Source organism: Acanthopagrus latus, chromosome 10 (assembly GCF_904848185.1).
Source record: "Acanthopagrus latus isolate v.2019 chromosome 10, fAcaLat1.1, whole genome shotgun sequence".
Lineage (NCBI taxonomy): Eukaryota > Metazoa > Chordata > Actinopteri > Spariformes > Sparidae > Acanthopagrus > Acanthopagrus latus.
In genome coordinates, this window is record NC_051048.1 from 9367611 (window position 1) to 9383653 (window position 16043).

Sequence of the window (16043 nt, forward strand, 5' to 3'; positions counted from 1 at the left end):
GTAAACTCTCAGTGAACTGATGAAAAGTGCACGGGGACCGCCAGCTAAGGAACTTCGTGACAAAGCTCAACTTTGACTCCCCCCTTTGCTCGCCACTTCCCTCGGTATGATCAAATGTGGGTGTGTGCGGCACGGGGCGCCATCAGCGCATATTAATGCAGGATGAGATGGGTCAGCTCCCTAGGTCGATCATGCAAGAGAGATGAAGGTAATTTATGACATATGATGGTGAAGATGATTAATTAATGTGCATATCATCAACTTGACGATGCTTGGCTAATTTCTTGGTGTGCGTCCATGCTCACGGACAATGGTTCATTAGAGAGATAGCATAATCATCTAATCACGGGGTCGCTGGGTGGGAGGGAGGTGTGATCTTTGTATATGCCCTGGATGAGAATAGTCATTTAAATGGTGATGTGGGAGCATCAATCACTGGTTGAATACACTGTAGATGACAGTGGAGAGGTTCAGAGCAAAGACTTTGTTGACAGCTGGGTGACTCTTAATCGAACCAGTGGAATGAACTTATTAATTTACTCCAAAACCTTACAGGAAACAGCTTCACGCAGTTGTGATCATGCAACATGTGTTTGTCATTGTGCCATCTAATGATAAGATTCAAGACCTGTTCACTGTGGTTAAAATGGAAAAGGTCTCTCACGAACTAACCCATCGGAATACTGCCCACAGCTGACAGTTCTCAGACTGGACTGGCGAATAGCTAATCTGAATGAGAAATCTGTGTCTAAAAATATGAATTAACTAGTAATAATATCATAAAAACAGCTGTATAAAGCCTGTAATAGCAGAAGCAATCGTTTTCAGAGAAATCAGTGTATAGAAACACAAGCACACGTCAGGCCTTTGTGACTCTCCCTCTTCGATGAAAGAATAAATGATTTCTTGACCTTTCCGCCGAACAAAAAAGCAAGCATGTGGTGTTTGTTACGGACGACGCTATTCTGGTTGATTAAAATCAAACACTTGTTTAACTCCTTAAAATGGATTCTTAGAGGTAGTGATTAGTGAGGAGGATTGTTAGTTTAAGACTGAACAGTGGGAGGTAGGAGAAGGAAAAACATGTTTCAGTTTCAGTGTTGATTTAACATCATCACAGTGTAAAGGGGTTCCCTCAGTTAAAGTTAATGGAGGAGGACCCGCCGCAGCTTCTGAGGCTTAATCTTTAGAATGGACGACAACTCTAATTACGCACAGCTAGTAAATGTTGTTGGAGTCAAAAAGGAAATTGTGCAAAAACATGTTGTACAGTTGACATTTAGTTCTGGTACAGATTCCTCTGAATGTACGTTTCTTCTAACGATCCAGGGCGCAGGATTTAGACTTCAGCCCACTGACCACCCATCTCCTCATCCTCCCCTACAGTGGCCACCAGTGTTTGTCTGTTCTGGGCTACTACTGCGACACCGAGGACTCCATGGAGGAGGATCTGCTCCCTCTGTGGATATAAAAGGCTCATCTAAGGTAATGGAAAATACAACGATTCCTACTTTTAGGTCATTACACGTTAATGGAACCAAATTCATGAAAATTAAATTCCATTTATGCCAATGGATTCCTCTTAAGCCCCCCTATATTTGATATTCACCATGTATTTATCATACCAATTTGAGATGTTGCTCAGATGTTGCTCGGCATTTTAATTGTATTGTATCATCTACTTATACATTTCCTCTGATAACTGCAAATATTATGTGCATTATTCATATAAAAACAAGGGAAAAAACAAAGGAATATATATATATATATATATATATATATATATGTTTTACAACTAGACAAAATTACTTTTAATGACTATTTGAGTATTCGAAAATCATGACCTATCCCTGCTGGGGGGACAATACAGTTCATGATCAGCGTTTTAATCCCAGGCCCCCGGGCAGTGCCACGATAATAATGCAAAATAGTTGTGGTAGCCGGTAGCCTAAAGGTTGAGGTGCACACCACATAACAGCAGTGTCCACAGTCACATTCCCGGCTAGCAAGACTTTTTGTTTGTCACACACAGTCTCTACAACCACGCCTGGATAGGAAAGCAAAAATTCACAAAAAGAAATGAAAAAGTTGGCACCAGCAGGGGAAGCTGGCAGTAAATTCATTCGTTTTTAGTGAAGTTTGAAAACCATAAAGTGACGGCGTGTTGAAGACTAACGCCTCAAATTCATCTTGTGGTCCAATGAAGTGTCCAATCCATTGAAATACCTGCTTGTGTTTGTATTAAAGAATACAAGAATGATAAAATTAAGAAAAAAAGAAATCTTGGGACAGGAGTTACGATAAATCGCTGTTTGAAATACAGTGTTTCTCATGATGCTCTGTGATGTCTGACTGACGGGGACTCTGCGTACCTAACTCTCCGTTCTCGATGACTTCAAAGGTGGTCCAGAGATCGTCGGCGTTAAAGGTGACGTTCCTTATACTCAGTGCCGTTTCTGCGAGCTCCGTGGGCCGCATGCTGGGAGAGACCTACCGCAAAAAACAACATAAAACAAATTGGAAGAGAAACAATCGAACGAAATGAAGAACACTGTGCATATAGAAGCTCAGATCATAAGCTCTCTGGATCGATATCAGTGCCTTCAGCCTTCTCTCTCATGAAGAGCAATTCAATACTTAACATGGAACACTAACTGCACAGATATCTGACTCGCAGGCATGTGCACACAGAGCGCTGATTAAATACTTTGCTTCTTTGTCGAGTTTATGAGGTGTTCCTGAACAGGAGCGAATAAAGCGAATGTGCTACTTTTCTCCACCGGGAGAAAAAGTGGAGCATTAAGAGTCAAACTGCGGTGCTGAGCTCTCCTCTTTAACCCAATCTCTATTGTTCAGCCAACCTGTGACAGGAGTCTGTAACCTACAGCCGCTTGTGCGCCGTGTAAAACGCAATTACTCACACAATTAAATCAGACGTTTCTTTGATTAGTTCGCTTTTGATTTATTTCAGTGGCGGTAATCCCATCAGGTTTAACCACAAATGTCTCAGCCCTATTCTATCAACCTCTCCACCTCTCGTTCTACCCACCCTCAGCCCTCGTCCCTCCTCCTGTTTCACCTGCCTTCATCCTGCACTCCCCCTCACCTCCCCGCTTTCTCATTTCAGCTCACCATAGACTCGACATGCCCGACACTCCTGCTTGAAATACACACATTAAAAACACACACGCTCTCTCATACCTTGATTAAACAGCAGTTCTCTGGTTGTCTCTTTTCCAGGTACACCTCGAAGATCAAGTCCCCAGCTGGAGAGAACTGGGGGCGGGGCAAAAGTGAGACATTGAAACAGTTGAATTATAAAAACAATGCTGCCAGATTAATTGGCTTTCCTTCCAAATTCGCACTCCGATATGGCATGAATCTAAGAGGGGAAAAGTGAGGGGAACGGTTGGAGGATTCAAAGATAACCAAAGGTTGTTTTTCTGTGCTGGCAAGCTAAATCCTAGCAGCGTTAAAAAAAAAAAAAAAATGGGCTAAATATGTGCAAGACTAACTTGTAAAGCATAGGGTGCTTGTTTCACCCACACCCGCAAACGGAAATGCTCTCCTCAGGTGTTAACTTCGAGTGTGCTGTCAGTTTAAAAATGTTCTGAAGATGCACCTCGAAAAACATGTTCAGGGGTTATTATGGGGAATGGAAAAGGAAATAAAAGCAAATAGGCAGAATGAACTCAGCAGAGACGCCAAGGGTGTGGAATAGGTCCACTGTAGCAGTCTTTGCTCTGTGTTTATTAATAAAATACACAGCACGCTGCAAAGCCAACATTTCTGACCACTATCACACATTTGCTTTCCTGTTAATCATATCTCAAACCGGGACTTCTGTTTATACTAATGAAAGCTAAAAAACCTAACAAATACTGAAGAAAATGCTAATATTTCAGACACCAGTTGAAGTTTCTAACTCTTAAAATGTGACTGTAAATATGCTAATTTGCTTTCTTACAAAAGTTTATGGGAAACTGATACTGCTCTCACATCTGTTTGTTAGATTTGAAACCAAAGCCAGGAGGTGATTAGCTTAGCCTAGCAGAAAGGCTTTAAGCTAGCTTGGCTCTCGGCTAAATACATACATACATACATACATACATACATACAAACAAAACACAATAACCAAATCACTTCTTCCAAAGCTCCTTCATTAACGGGCTGTATCTTGTTTTTTTTTTCTAACCACTCCACAAATTTAGCGTTTATCTGGAGGGACATCGGGTCACATTTCAAGGTAAAACACCATATTTGATAACAAGTCAAATTTCTCTTTATAAAATAACTAATGTTAACAGACAGCTTTGACACATTCTTTTAAGCCTGGAAGTGAAACACATGGGACATAATCAAATAGTAATGTTATGCTATGAGGTGGCCGAATGCTAACATTCAACAATACTAATTACTAGCATTCATTTTTAGATAATTTATTAGATTTAAGCTAACACAAACTAACATAGAGATGAGGTATATTTTTTTTTACTTGAGCTTGCTAGATTTTGACCTGCTTCCGGTTTCTACGTAATGGTTAGCTAAATTAAACTAAACCTAAGCTAATCAAACCTTGCTGAAAGCTATAGGGACTTTTATTTTAGTCATCTACTTTTTGTATGTTTACTGTATTTCTCAAAGTTATATAGTCTAAGCTTGTCAGTGTATGCTACTTAATGCAAAAGTACAAGAGTGATGATCTTCTTGTCTAACTCTGCCAGATAGGCACCCATATGATATGCATTTCTTTCAGAGATGATAATGCAGAAAAAGATGCTCTGGGTGATTTCAGATTTCAAATTGTAAATATTAAATTCACAGCCACTGTTTGAATGCACTGACATTCAGGAGGTCAAATTCCCAGTAACACTGGTCTTGTCAGTACAAATTATAGCAGTGTGTGCTGGAGCAGTAATCCTCTCTGCATCCCAAAGAGAATAAAAAAATCAAAAAATAAATAGGTGGTAAAAAGCAGAAAACTTAAGACAGACTGTGAAAATGCAGGTCTTTTTTTTCTTCTTTTTTTTAAGACAGGGTCATCGTCGAGGCACCAAATCCGTATTTCTGGCCAAGTGGAGTGGAAATCCGTGTCAAGAAAATGAACAACGAAGTGAGAATGAAAAGGTTTCTGTTCCCTTTTATATCTGGAAATTACAGTTACTTTGCCATTGTCATTATAATGTACAGGTTGACTGAGGTCCATTACTGGCTTGAACTGGAAGAACTACCACATGATAAGTGGGAGGAACTCACTTCTGACATCCGTGGCCTTAAAATGACAGAAATTACTATCATTTAAACCAAAGCTGTAATTGTGAAAATGTCACAAGCAGATATGGGACCATCTAGGTTTGCTAAGTACACTCTTCTTCCTTTCCCTACACTCTTATAGGATGGGAGGACGACCAGCAAAGCTCTACAATCAGCATTTGTCAAGTGAAAAAGAAAGACTGGAAATAAAGACGTTAACAGCTTGGTGGTGAAGCAGGAAACACAATAACATGGTTTTGCAGCTGTTGGGGAGATTTTTAAGAAAAAAAACAGCAAAGTTCTATCCAAAATGAAGGCTTTTTCTAATCCTTACCAAAGTCATCCTCTCCCTGCACTCGCCCTGGCTGTAAATGCAAAAGTATTGATTTTAAAGTGCCACTTCTAACTTGCAAGGCATGACACTGCCTTACACCTCATTATATCACTGATTTACTTACTCCCTCAGTCTAGCCATACTATCCACTTGCAGGGCGCGGGCCTCCTTGTCAATCTCTGCCTTTAAATGGAAACAGATGAGGTCAGAACCTCCACCTGCGGGGCCCCAGCCCTCTGAGACAAGCTTCCTGCAAATGTCAAACGCACACTGTCTTGGTATTCAAGAGCAGACCCAAGAGCCATTTGTTCAGCAACATCCTTTACTTTGAATCCTACCTCTACTTTCCTCCTCAGTTTGGCAGTGTTCACAGTGTAAGCTGAATAGTTCAACCTTACATCTTCTTACCTTGAAAACACCTGTAGGTAACAACTTGAGCATCTACTAAAATAACGTATATGGCAAGAATGGATGGATTTGTACGGATTCATGTTCCCTCGAGGATATATTAGCTTTTATGGTTATCTTGTTATGTTTTACATATTAAAATATGTTGTTTTACCTTGAAAGAAGACCAGATGTCACTATCAATAGCCTTTTTCATTTGATGATCAATTGGGAAGTGGTGAAATGACAACGATTTCTCAGATCTTTTGTACGACAATTCCATTAGCTAATGTTTGCATTCAATCACTTCATAGCAAGCATTCCTGTTTGATTAAGTGTTAAGTGGTTATTTGATCCAGGGCGTTTCATCCATACCTTTCCTGACGGGTAGCGTAACACTATCAAACAGTAACGCAAGCTTGGAAGTGGTTGAATGCTACGTCAGCTGTTGCCTGACTGAAGCTAATGGTTATCAAATAGCTTGTTTCATATTGAAATATGGCCCTGATGTCCCTCCAGATTTTTACTAGCCATTGTCTTTTCAGTTGCTGATTGTTTAAAGGCCTTGCAACCTGCAACACAGGAGTATAACAGTTTAGCTTCCCACCTTCAGTGTGATGTCAGAGGAAAATCGTTGCCATGTGAATATGGTCAACAGAATTTGTTGTTTCGCGATGTCGCAACCATGTTCATGCTTGTGTGTCGTGATGAATGTTTAATTTGAACATCTGACATCTTTCCAATAGTCTACAGACTAAAAGGCTTAAGCCACACATCACTAAAAATAAACCACATGCATACTTAAGAAGTGGAGGCACAGCCTTTATTAATCAGAGGGTAGGAATGAATTTTGTGTTTGTTCAGGTTGTTTAACAGCTGCAGTTGGTAAAAGCAGCTCTGCATGGAGTGAATGAATAAAATGGTCAAGTCACAACTTGCACTCAAATTGGAGTTTGATTTGAATCGGTACATCTGCACTGGAGCTTGAAGACGTCATTGTAAAGCAACAAAGCCATCGTGTGAAATCTGATCGTAACTTTTATAAGATGTGGTCCAAACTATGAAAGTAAGTCTTTTGTGAATGGAGATGATTAATGTAAGCTATGTTCAAACTTTACACGTTAAATCATCCCTAAAATAAGAACATCCATTATCTCAAAAGAGATAATTGATCCATGCTGACTTCTAATTGCACTAAATAATTGTTTTTAATGAACAAACCAGCCCTTTCCTTTTCACCTGCAAGTTAAAACTCACAAATTCGTGTCCATAACCAAAAAGTTCTCCCACTTTGCACCTCAGACAGCTTCATAATAGCGCTGGCTTTCCACTGAGTAACCCTCCTGCCCCACAGCAGCAAACATGTTCTGAAAGCCTACAGACAAGGTGGAGAGCAGAGAGGAGAGCGGGCGTAAACAACTTATTTCAGATTTCAACAACGGCGCCGGCAAGCGATTTAATTTTTTCCCCCAGTTATCTGAACCAAATGTTTTTCTCGGCTGAGGCACCCAGGCATAAAGTACCTGCCGTAAAGGTTAACAGGAACAAAGCCCTTTTTTCCCTCACCCGCCTGCTCCTGCCTCCTCCGCCTTCCCCTCACTTCACCGCCTCCCCACCCCGCCATCCGCTTCATTTTTGCCCAGAAAAACAGGAAACTCGCTCAAATGAAACCCTGATTTGAGAGGGCCCTGACGCACACGGGCAAATCAATACACACACAAACAAACAGAACACCCGTCGGTGCTTTCCATTTCGGTTCGGCTGGGTCGGCTTACCGTGGCGTCCTTCTTCTCGTTCCAGCGTGTGATGAAGCTATTCTCCCTCTCCATCTGTTGCACCCGGTCTTCATTGACCTGTCGGAAGAAACATGTCGACACAAAAACACGCACACATCGATTCAAACTCCAGCCAATGAGAAACTCCCACATCACTTGAGAGACGCTAAATTGCCTGATAGGATCATAAAAACATTCTTTTTTGGAGGGAATATTAATTTCAGCTCTCAAATACAATACATGGAAGACTAGATTAAACCAGAAAAAAAAAAAAAAGGTATTGCGCGCAGACTGGGTCGTTCAGCGAACACTTCTAAAACCAATTTTGAAGAAAGGAGTTGGCTGTGAGTGTTTGACACAGCTCGGCGCCAAGTGAATACTCGTTTCTTCCACAAAGCTCTGTGTTGGAAATGATATTTTTTTTATTAAAATTTTTTTTTTTTTTTAAACATCATTATCATATTCTGAGAACAATTTGCTTTGTTGGAGTTATACGAATGGCAGAGACGATTGTGGGGGAGAAGAGAAACCTCACAAACTCATCGTGTGTGTTTAGGCCTGATAATGGGTGCCGTCGACGACATCTAGCGCAGAACTGCCGCTTTAATTAGCGGGATGTCTCACTTTTTATTTCTTTTTTTTTTTTTTTTCTCCTTCATGTCACGGCGTGTGTATTCACCGCTATTGGGCTCGTGGTTGGTTGAGCTTAATGGCTATTTGTCATGCGAATGATGGCGTCCCGAACCGATTTGGGAGTGAATGCTCCTCCTTCAATGGCAGAACAAGAGGGATCCAGGCGTTCTGCGGGGAATAGGCAGTCGCTCTGTGCCGCCGTATCCCGTAAAGCCAGGCAGCTCTCCAAGGGTAACATTGATCCCACACCCCCGCCCCATCCACACATCAGCAGAGTCAAGCCTATTGTGGAGATTTGGCAGCAACAGTTCTGCTCCCCAGATGGTTGAAGTACGAGAGTTGCAAATAAAGTCATGCCTGCAGCCTGGTTTAGATATGCAGTATGCTAATATTACATGAACACTTTAAGTGTCATGATTTTTTTTTTTCCTCCTTCTGCCATTGATAGAAGAGTTTTGTTAAAACAAGCAGATGGGCCACATCAGAATGTGCCTCACCTTTTCTACAGAAATATCTCAGTGAGGATTTGGCTCACAGGTAACACTTAGCACATATGGAATGATGCATACTTTTCAAATTTTGGATTGTAATAATGTTATTATGCGTTACTGAGAAAGACCTATAAGTCCTGCACATCATCTGTCACTCATTTGAAATCCCAATAATTAATTCTTTAAAGGGGCATGCCGCCAATTTTACATGTAAAGATCCGTTAACATAGCATTTTTCAGCCTGTGATAATCGTGTTTCCAAGTAAATGTCTTCTGTGGATCTAAACAGGAATAATAGCCTTTGCATGATGTTATAAAAACACTCGAAGTGCATCACATGGAGCACTTACATTAAATTCTTAGATCACGGCTTAACTTTGTTTAATTCAACGGTGAGGGAAACAGAAAGAAAACAGAAAAAAAAAAAAATCACACAGCTGAGGCAAAAGAAATTCAATCAGAATTTTCCTTCTCTCTTTTTTCATCTTTGACTTATTCCTCTGCTATCAAAATTGCTCCTCACATATAGAACAAACTCAGAGTCATAAGCCTGAACTCATTTCGCCCTCGAGCTAAAAATGTCCTGAACAGGGCTCCTCTGGTATTTTCTCATGCTGGGTGACCTGTTTTTTTTTTGCTTTTTTTCTATTTAATATCTGTGTTTCCTGGAGATGTGTGCTATTGTTGATTACAGCTGAGCAGAATGACACTGAATTAACCAACTGCTGTTTATCATGATAGATAAAGGAGGCAGATGAGCTACTTGTTTGTGAAATATCAATTTTTCTAACTGCTTCGGATGATGCGGTAAGTGTGTAACTTTCGAGCCAAGCCCTGGATTATGTAACCAAGCTCGGCTTAGCCATTTGTCACCCTCCTCATCGTCTCCTGTCAAATGGCAATAAAAGAAAAAAAAAACACATAGATATAAAACTCTTTGACTCACGCTGAAGAGTGTAATGTAGTTGTTGATGAGGTCGTGGACGACGCTTGTCTCCTGCGGTGTTTGTCCCCGAGTCTGGAACAAGCAGGAGGAGAAGACGGAGGCCAGTTTGTCGCTCGTCATGTGGTTGAGGTGGGAGCACTGCTGAATCCTGAATTACAGGGAGAAGTGTGGTTAAAAAAAAACAAGTGTACCTGCAGACGGGTACGGATCAACACAAGCTGATGCCCACACACAAACAGTTTAGAGAAATGTTAGGCCTCAGTCCAAATTCAGCAAAGGGCCAATTAAGTCTCCTCCAAACAATCTACATCATTAACATAATGCGGATAAATCACAAGCATCCTCTGCAGGTTTCTGAGGAAACGATGTGTAATGTGAGCATCAGTGAATGAGACATCAAGCTAGCAGGGTGTTTGCAAATGCCTCCTGAGGTGGGAGAACTAACAGGTTTGCGGCGTGGGGCAGCTGATGCTGGCTTTTGTCGAGTCTCTACACAGCAAAACAAAGCATTGTTGTTTCATTCCACACCAGTTAAACGTCCCGTAGTTTATTATTAGAAGTTTTCCACACATGAAAATGAGTGTTAAAAATATTCAAAAGTGAAGAGTGAAAATTAAACCATTTTCTTCAGCCCGATACCCTGAAAGTGAATGTAAATTTTTCCCAGAAAAAAGGCTCTGAAACTCACAAATAGCACCACTCGTGTTGCAAACTTCTACTGGTGACTGTCTGAGATTTTAATAATGATCCACTCGTTCTGTCTTTACTTTAAAAATGCCAACAAATAGGCCAAACAATATGAGATTCATTCATCATGTCAACCCGAGGACACTGCTACCTCAGAGACAAAAACAAACTTCTCCTTTTCAGCTTTTTAATATAAAGGAGCTGACACCGCGTCCTCTCTCTAGTTAGTTTCTGACTTGATTGGTCAGAAGAAGAGGGAAAAAGGACTGCACACACAACAGAGGGCAGAGTGGGGTCGTACGCAGAGCGGAGGGGACAACAGGTTAATCAGCAGGTGACAAACAGCATCCCGGAGGCGACTCGGGGTGGCAGGACCTTCGAGTCTCCGCGCTTGTTACGTCTGTGATGCAGTGCGGCATCTGCGGCGCTACACCTGTTCTATCAGTCTGATCAAAAACACGATGAAGACGAGATAAGAGTAAACCAAGGCTGCGAAAGAAAAGACTGCTCGGTTTCATTTCCACGTCCAATCAAATACAGTTGACCTTCTACAAAAGCTTTCTAGTGGCTGCACTCGTGATGCCGGCTACGTACTGTGTCACATTCAACCAAACATCTATTTAAGGCTGTGACATGAGAGGTTTAGAGGATGATTTTCTATTTGTTGGAAGTGCTAAACGCTCAGACAGAGATTTAAGGAGAATTCTATTTATGGTATACTTTTTCTATAAAATCTTAACCAACTTTTGCTGTAAGATATGCGCTAATGCAGCTTAAATTTGTAATTGAGTACAGAACTACGCCAAAATGGACTTGATTGCTTTTGGGTGAACAATGTTGAATGTTGTTTTGGCATCTCCGTGCCCCGTTTTTGCAGTTCTGTAATTTGCCACTACACGCTTTTCTCCCTCAAGATAAGAAAATCTCTCCTGACTGCAAAACTAACCTTGAAATGGCCTCACAGGTACATGCGCTACAGTTTGAGGAGTGTGTGTGTGTGAGTGAGTGTACCTGTACAGATGTTGTAGCAGAGCATCGAGGGTTGACCTGTTTATCTTCGGCAGACTCTCTATGAAAGTGGAGTACTTCTTCACCCTCTGCCTCTCGTCCTTCTCATCTATAAAGACCACAAAGATGAGAGCTGCTTGAGGAACTATCAAGCTATGAACTGTGGTGCGACACACGAAGGGGGAATGAGGGTCAAACTTTAATTATTTGTAAGCCAAATGTTTAAAATCCTGTCGCTACTGTTGAAAAATCTCAGCATAGTTATACATTGTGTCCTGTGTGTGTCTATACCCTTAACATTGGTATATTTCTGCATATTACAGCACTTCGACGCTTCACATACCCAGTGCTGACACCCAGTATGGATAGAGCTCCTTGGTCAGCAGTGCGTCCTCTGCCTGGGATAAGAAGCTCTTCAGGGTGTCCGTCACATCCTCCAGCTGGTGCTCCTTCTCCCTCAGCTTCACGTTACGCGCGTCGCTGGTGAACTCCTCCAGGAGGAGGGCCACTCGACCGGGGTCCCCCGTCCTCTGATAGACCCCCTCCTGGCACAAACCTGGTTGATTAAATAATACGTTGACGAGAGCATCCGCAACAGCAAATGAACAGCACATTTCTATACGACCATGTGTAATTATGGGGCGACCTTACGGGTGCTAACATGTGGGATTTAACAATGTTACATAAGCACATTTGTATGTTAATTGCGCGTAAAATAAAATCGTCGCCGCCAGGTTGACTAACCTTTTGTGCTACTTTACAGTTTCAGTCAGAGTTAACTTTATGCCAATCCCTCATATTTATTACATAACCGTTACTGTAAAATGGTACTGTGCAAGTCCCTCTTCTCTATTCACGCATCGAGAAAGTAGCAAGCACCTTGTGGATTTGTGCGTTTACTTTCTGCAAATAACTCTGGATGATGTTGCACAACATTTCTAATAATGTATCCGCATTAAAAAGCATGAAATTCTCATCACGGCGCAGCACACTGGATGAATCAGCTCCTCAAGGGGAAACCACAATACTCATGCAGAACCAATTTTGAAAAACTTTTTCCTCCCATGTAAATTTAAGGCAACTCACCATACTGAGTGACAAAAGCAATGCAGCTGTCGACGATGATGGGGACGCCGTTTTTGGTCAGCTGCTGGTCGCTGAGCGCCCTGCCATCCGTGCCGGCGGCCAGCGTGATTGCCGAGTGCCACAGTGCAAAGTCTATCCGGTTGAAGCCATGGATGTAAACTGTTCTATTAAAGAAGATAAACAAACAAAACAATTAATGAAGCACACGCTGGTGTACTCTCCCTCAACAATATGGTTGGCTCACATTTTAGGTGCAAAAGTTGTTTCATGTACTTGGAAAAAGCGCTGCTAAGTCATTAAGTAAACAACCGGCAAGATTAAAGAAAAACCAAGAGCGCTTCTGCGGAACACACATCTATAAACAACCGGCGCTTTCCCACGAGGTTTGATCAAAAAAAACACAAACGAAGAGCAATTAGCGGAGTAAACACAAAGTCTCATTGCATTACTCTAAAAGGGAGCCAAAAAACTGTTGGCTGTTGTGCTACGGCGCCGTCTCACCTCGTTTCTGTAACTGACGCGGGCAGCCTAGCGAGACTTTAATTATCTTGGATGGTTACAGTGGGTAAAGTGCACTCGGACTAACAAGACAAATGCAAAAATCAAAGCTCACGGCGTTGCATAATGCATGGGTGTTGTTTTATCACGAGTGCGTTGCCAATTAGCACACCTTTATTTCAAAGACTGACATACCTTCCGCCCTCCACCATCAGCAGGACTTGGATCTTCTCCTCACCCTCCGTATGCGTGGAGACAGCTGGGGGCAGGAAAAAGGGCAACAAGTGGTTGTAAAATGCAGACTCTTAAACTGCGTTCGAGAGCGACACGTTCTGCGCTAATGCAAAGCAACGTGTTGGGAGCAGTTTAACATTTGCTGTTGTTCAGTCCCTCTAAAAAGCACAAGCACTTAGAAGCTTAGCCAGGAAACTTGAGAGCCGGTGCATTCATTACCTGCCACTGAAAGGTCTTTCTTCCCTTAAGTAATCATTTACATTTCAAGTCAATCATTGCAGATAATGCACAGCACAATATGTCTAGACATATCTGACTGGTCTTGTACACGCAGTTGAAAGGAAAGCGAGAGAAGGGAAGTGGAAAATGCCAAATGCATTCCATTGGAGTTAATGGCATTTCCCTGTTGTAATGGGGAACATGGATCTGGTTTTTAAGGTGCAGACTTTCTAAAGGTGCTTTAAACAAGAAAGGGAAGTGAGGCATAAACACGAGTCTCTGGTCATCAAGCTTTACATAAAGTTAGTCCAAATGAAACCAAATAAGAGGGGGAAAAAAAACACACACAAAACAGACCGAGCTCCTGCCGTTCTTCATCTGCACAAATTCAATCTTGAAATAACAGTGCAAGGATTCAGAAAAAAAAAAAAAAACTGGGCTGAGGGACTCCAAAGCTCTGCCATAATCTCTTCTGCGGGTTCAAACAGCTGCTTGGATCAAGGCAACAATCACAAACACACACACTCACAACAGGAAAAAAAAGTACGAAAAAGATTTGAGGCTCTGCAGATGAGTCACAAATCTCCTAGCAACAAAATCGGGCACTGTCATCATACTCAAGTCTCTACTGGCTGTGCTCAAATGAGGGATGTGTATTTAATAAACTAGCAAAAAGAGAATTATCTGAATAAAATGTTGACTTTTGGATATTGAGAGCTTGCTATGTAGCTACCTGTACCATGAGTAATTACTTAATCATCCCATGGTCGAGTCATTTATTTACAATACAAATTACATATTTTAGGCAATACACTTTTCATAATGGGAAGATTGTTATTCCTCTTAATTCTGTATAATAAACAAGCTACGGCCAACAGCTAGTTAGCTTAGCTTCAAGTACAACTTGTTTTCACACTCCAAATTCAACAAACAAGGTGTAGCTAACATGTTGAATAGTTTCAGTCACCTTTAACAGAGCCAGGCTAGTTGTCACCCATCATTTTTGTGCTAAATAAAGATAACAAGCTTCAAGCTAGCTTGAATGTTGCTTATTTAATCCATGCAAAAACACAAAGTGTTAGAACAACACAATGCAGTTTAGGCTAAAATAATAGCTACCAAAATACAGATACTTACTAAAACAAAACAAGTACATTTACAAACACATTTAACTTTTCCTTAATTATAGAATTACAAATACTAAAGGCGTAAAACTTTTAAAAAACGCTAACTGCGGAGATTATTTTCTCTGTTCTTTCCATCTTTAATGGATAATTTTCTGCAATACTAAATAAAAAAAAAAAAAAAGGAATAGGAGTTCTTCCTATTTCCTGTTCCAAACACCACAATCTCTGCATCCACATCTGTAGTGAACTCATTGATTATCAGCAACAACAGCAAATCGTATTTGAATTGAATTGGCACAAATTAAGAGGATTGGTAGAAAAATAACATATAAGTCACATTTTTGCAAACTCCTTTATTCAGTCCTGCGTATGTCGAGCTAAACAACAAAAAACAATTAATCCCCAAAAGTCTCTCTTTAAAAACAATTTCCTTTCTGTTTTCTCTGGCGGATTTTCAAGGGCACTGCATTTCACTGTGATCCAAACAACAAGAGAATAAAGGACAGAACTTCACAGATTGATATTGACTTGAGAGAGGTTTATTAACAGCCTTATCAGGTAAATGCAAAACACTTGTCACCGTTGTTTGAACTGGCACGCGGCAATCCTCTTTCATCCATCTCACAGCTCAGTGGGAAACTTTTTTTATTACTTAATATGTTTGTGTGATAAGGAACGAAGTCTGCGGCCTTGTTCCCTCCATTAATTTGTACTGGCTGTCCTGGAAGAGATTTCCATGAGGTTTTTCCTCTCTCTAAAAATGAGGGCGATTTAGGCTGCTGAAGCACATTTGTACTGGGAGCATTTATTAGTTTTTGTTGTGAAAGGTATTATAAGCAAATCTCGCGGCGTTACAGGCCCTATTGCAGACATCTGGAGAGATCCTACGGCAGCGATTCCTCGAGATTGAACCAAGCCTCTGACAAACACAAAATGCCACTGGTGGGAAGCAGTTGAGGGATCACACGGTGAGTAACATCTACCAACTGGTTGGTTAGAGCATGTAAACATGATGTGAAACTGCTTGAAATCCAATGCCTGACAATTACTATCTTTTTTGAGGCTGATACTGAGAGATATAACATTTGCGTGAATGACTCTTTCGAAAAGGAAGCCCCCTAAATGTAAATATTACACAGTTGTGAACAAGATCTGTTTGAAATCAGTGTTACTAACCAAATGCACTGAGTGTTTTAAGCGTTTCCCTATCACGACAGTCTCACCAGAACTTCGTATCAGCAGTTCATTCGTGTTAACTTCCAAATGAACATGCCTCACCAACAGTTCTTGCTCTTTCTGAACATGCTAGCTGTGATTGCTATCCATCTTAAAATCTAACTGGACCTCAGCGTGGACACACTGAGA

General features: G+C 41.2%; 1 protein-coding gene and 1 long non-coding RNA gene across 3 annotated transcripts in view; one reads left to right on the plus strand and one right to left on the minus strand.

Annotated features, from left to right (window-relative positions):
* zmp:0000000660 (arf-GAP with Rho-GAP domain, ANK repeat and PH domain-containing protein 2) overlaps positions 1-16043 on the minus strand; it is a 125893-nt gene that overhangs the window by 14934 nt on the left and 94916 nt on the right. For both annotated transcript variants that reach the window (XM_037111325.1, XM_037111324.1), the window contains exons 19-26: positions 13294-13357; positions 12601-12764; positions 11858-12070; positions 11518-11623; positions 9820-9967; positions 7750-7827; positions 3202-3276; positions 2373-2490 (exon numbers count right to left, since the gene is read on the minus strand). In XM_037111325.1, coding sequence (XP_036967220.1) covers positions 2373-2490; positions 3202-3276; positions 7750-7827; positions 9820-9967; positions 11518-11623; positions 11858-12070; positions 12601-12764; positions 13294-13357 — 966 coding nt within the window. The remainder of the gene's footprint in view (positions 1-2372; positions 2491-3201; positions 3277-7749; positions 7828-9819; positions 9968-11517; positions 11624-11857; positions 12071-12600; positions 12765-13293; positions 13358-16043) is intronic.
* On the plus strand, positions 4115-6733 carry LOC119026798. The gene is made up of 3 exons (XR_005077245.1): positions 4115-4246; positions 5034-5127; positions 5396-6733. It is a non-coding gene; the product is annotated as an uncharacterized LOC119026798 (long non-coding RNA).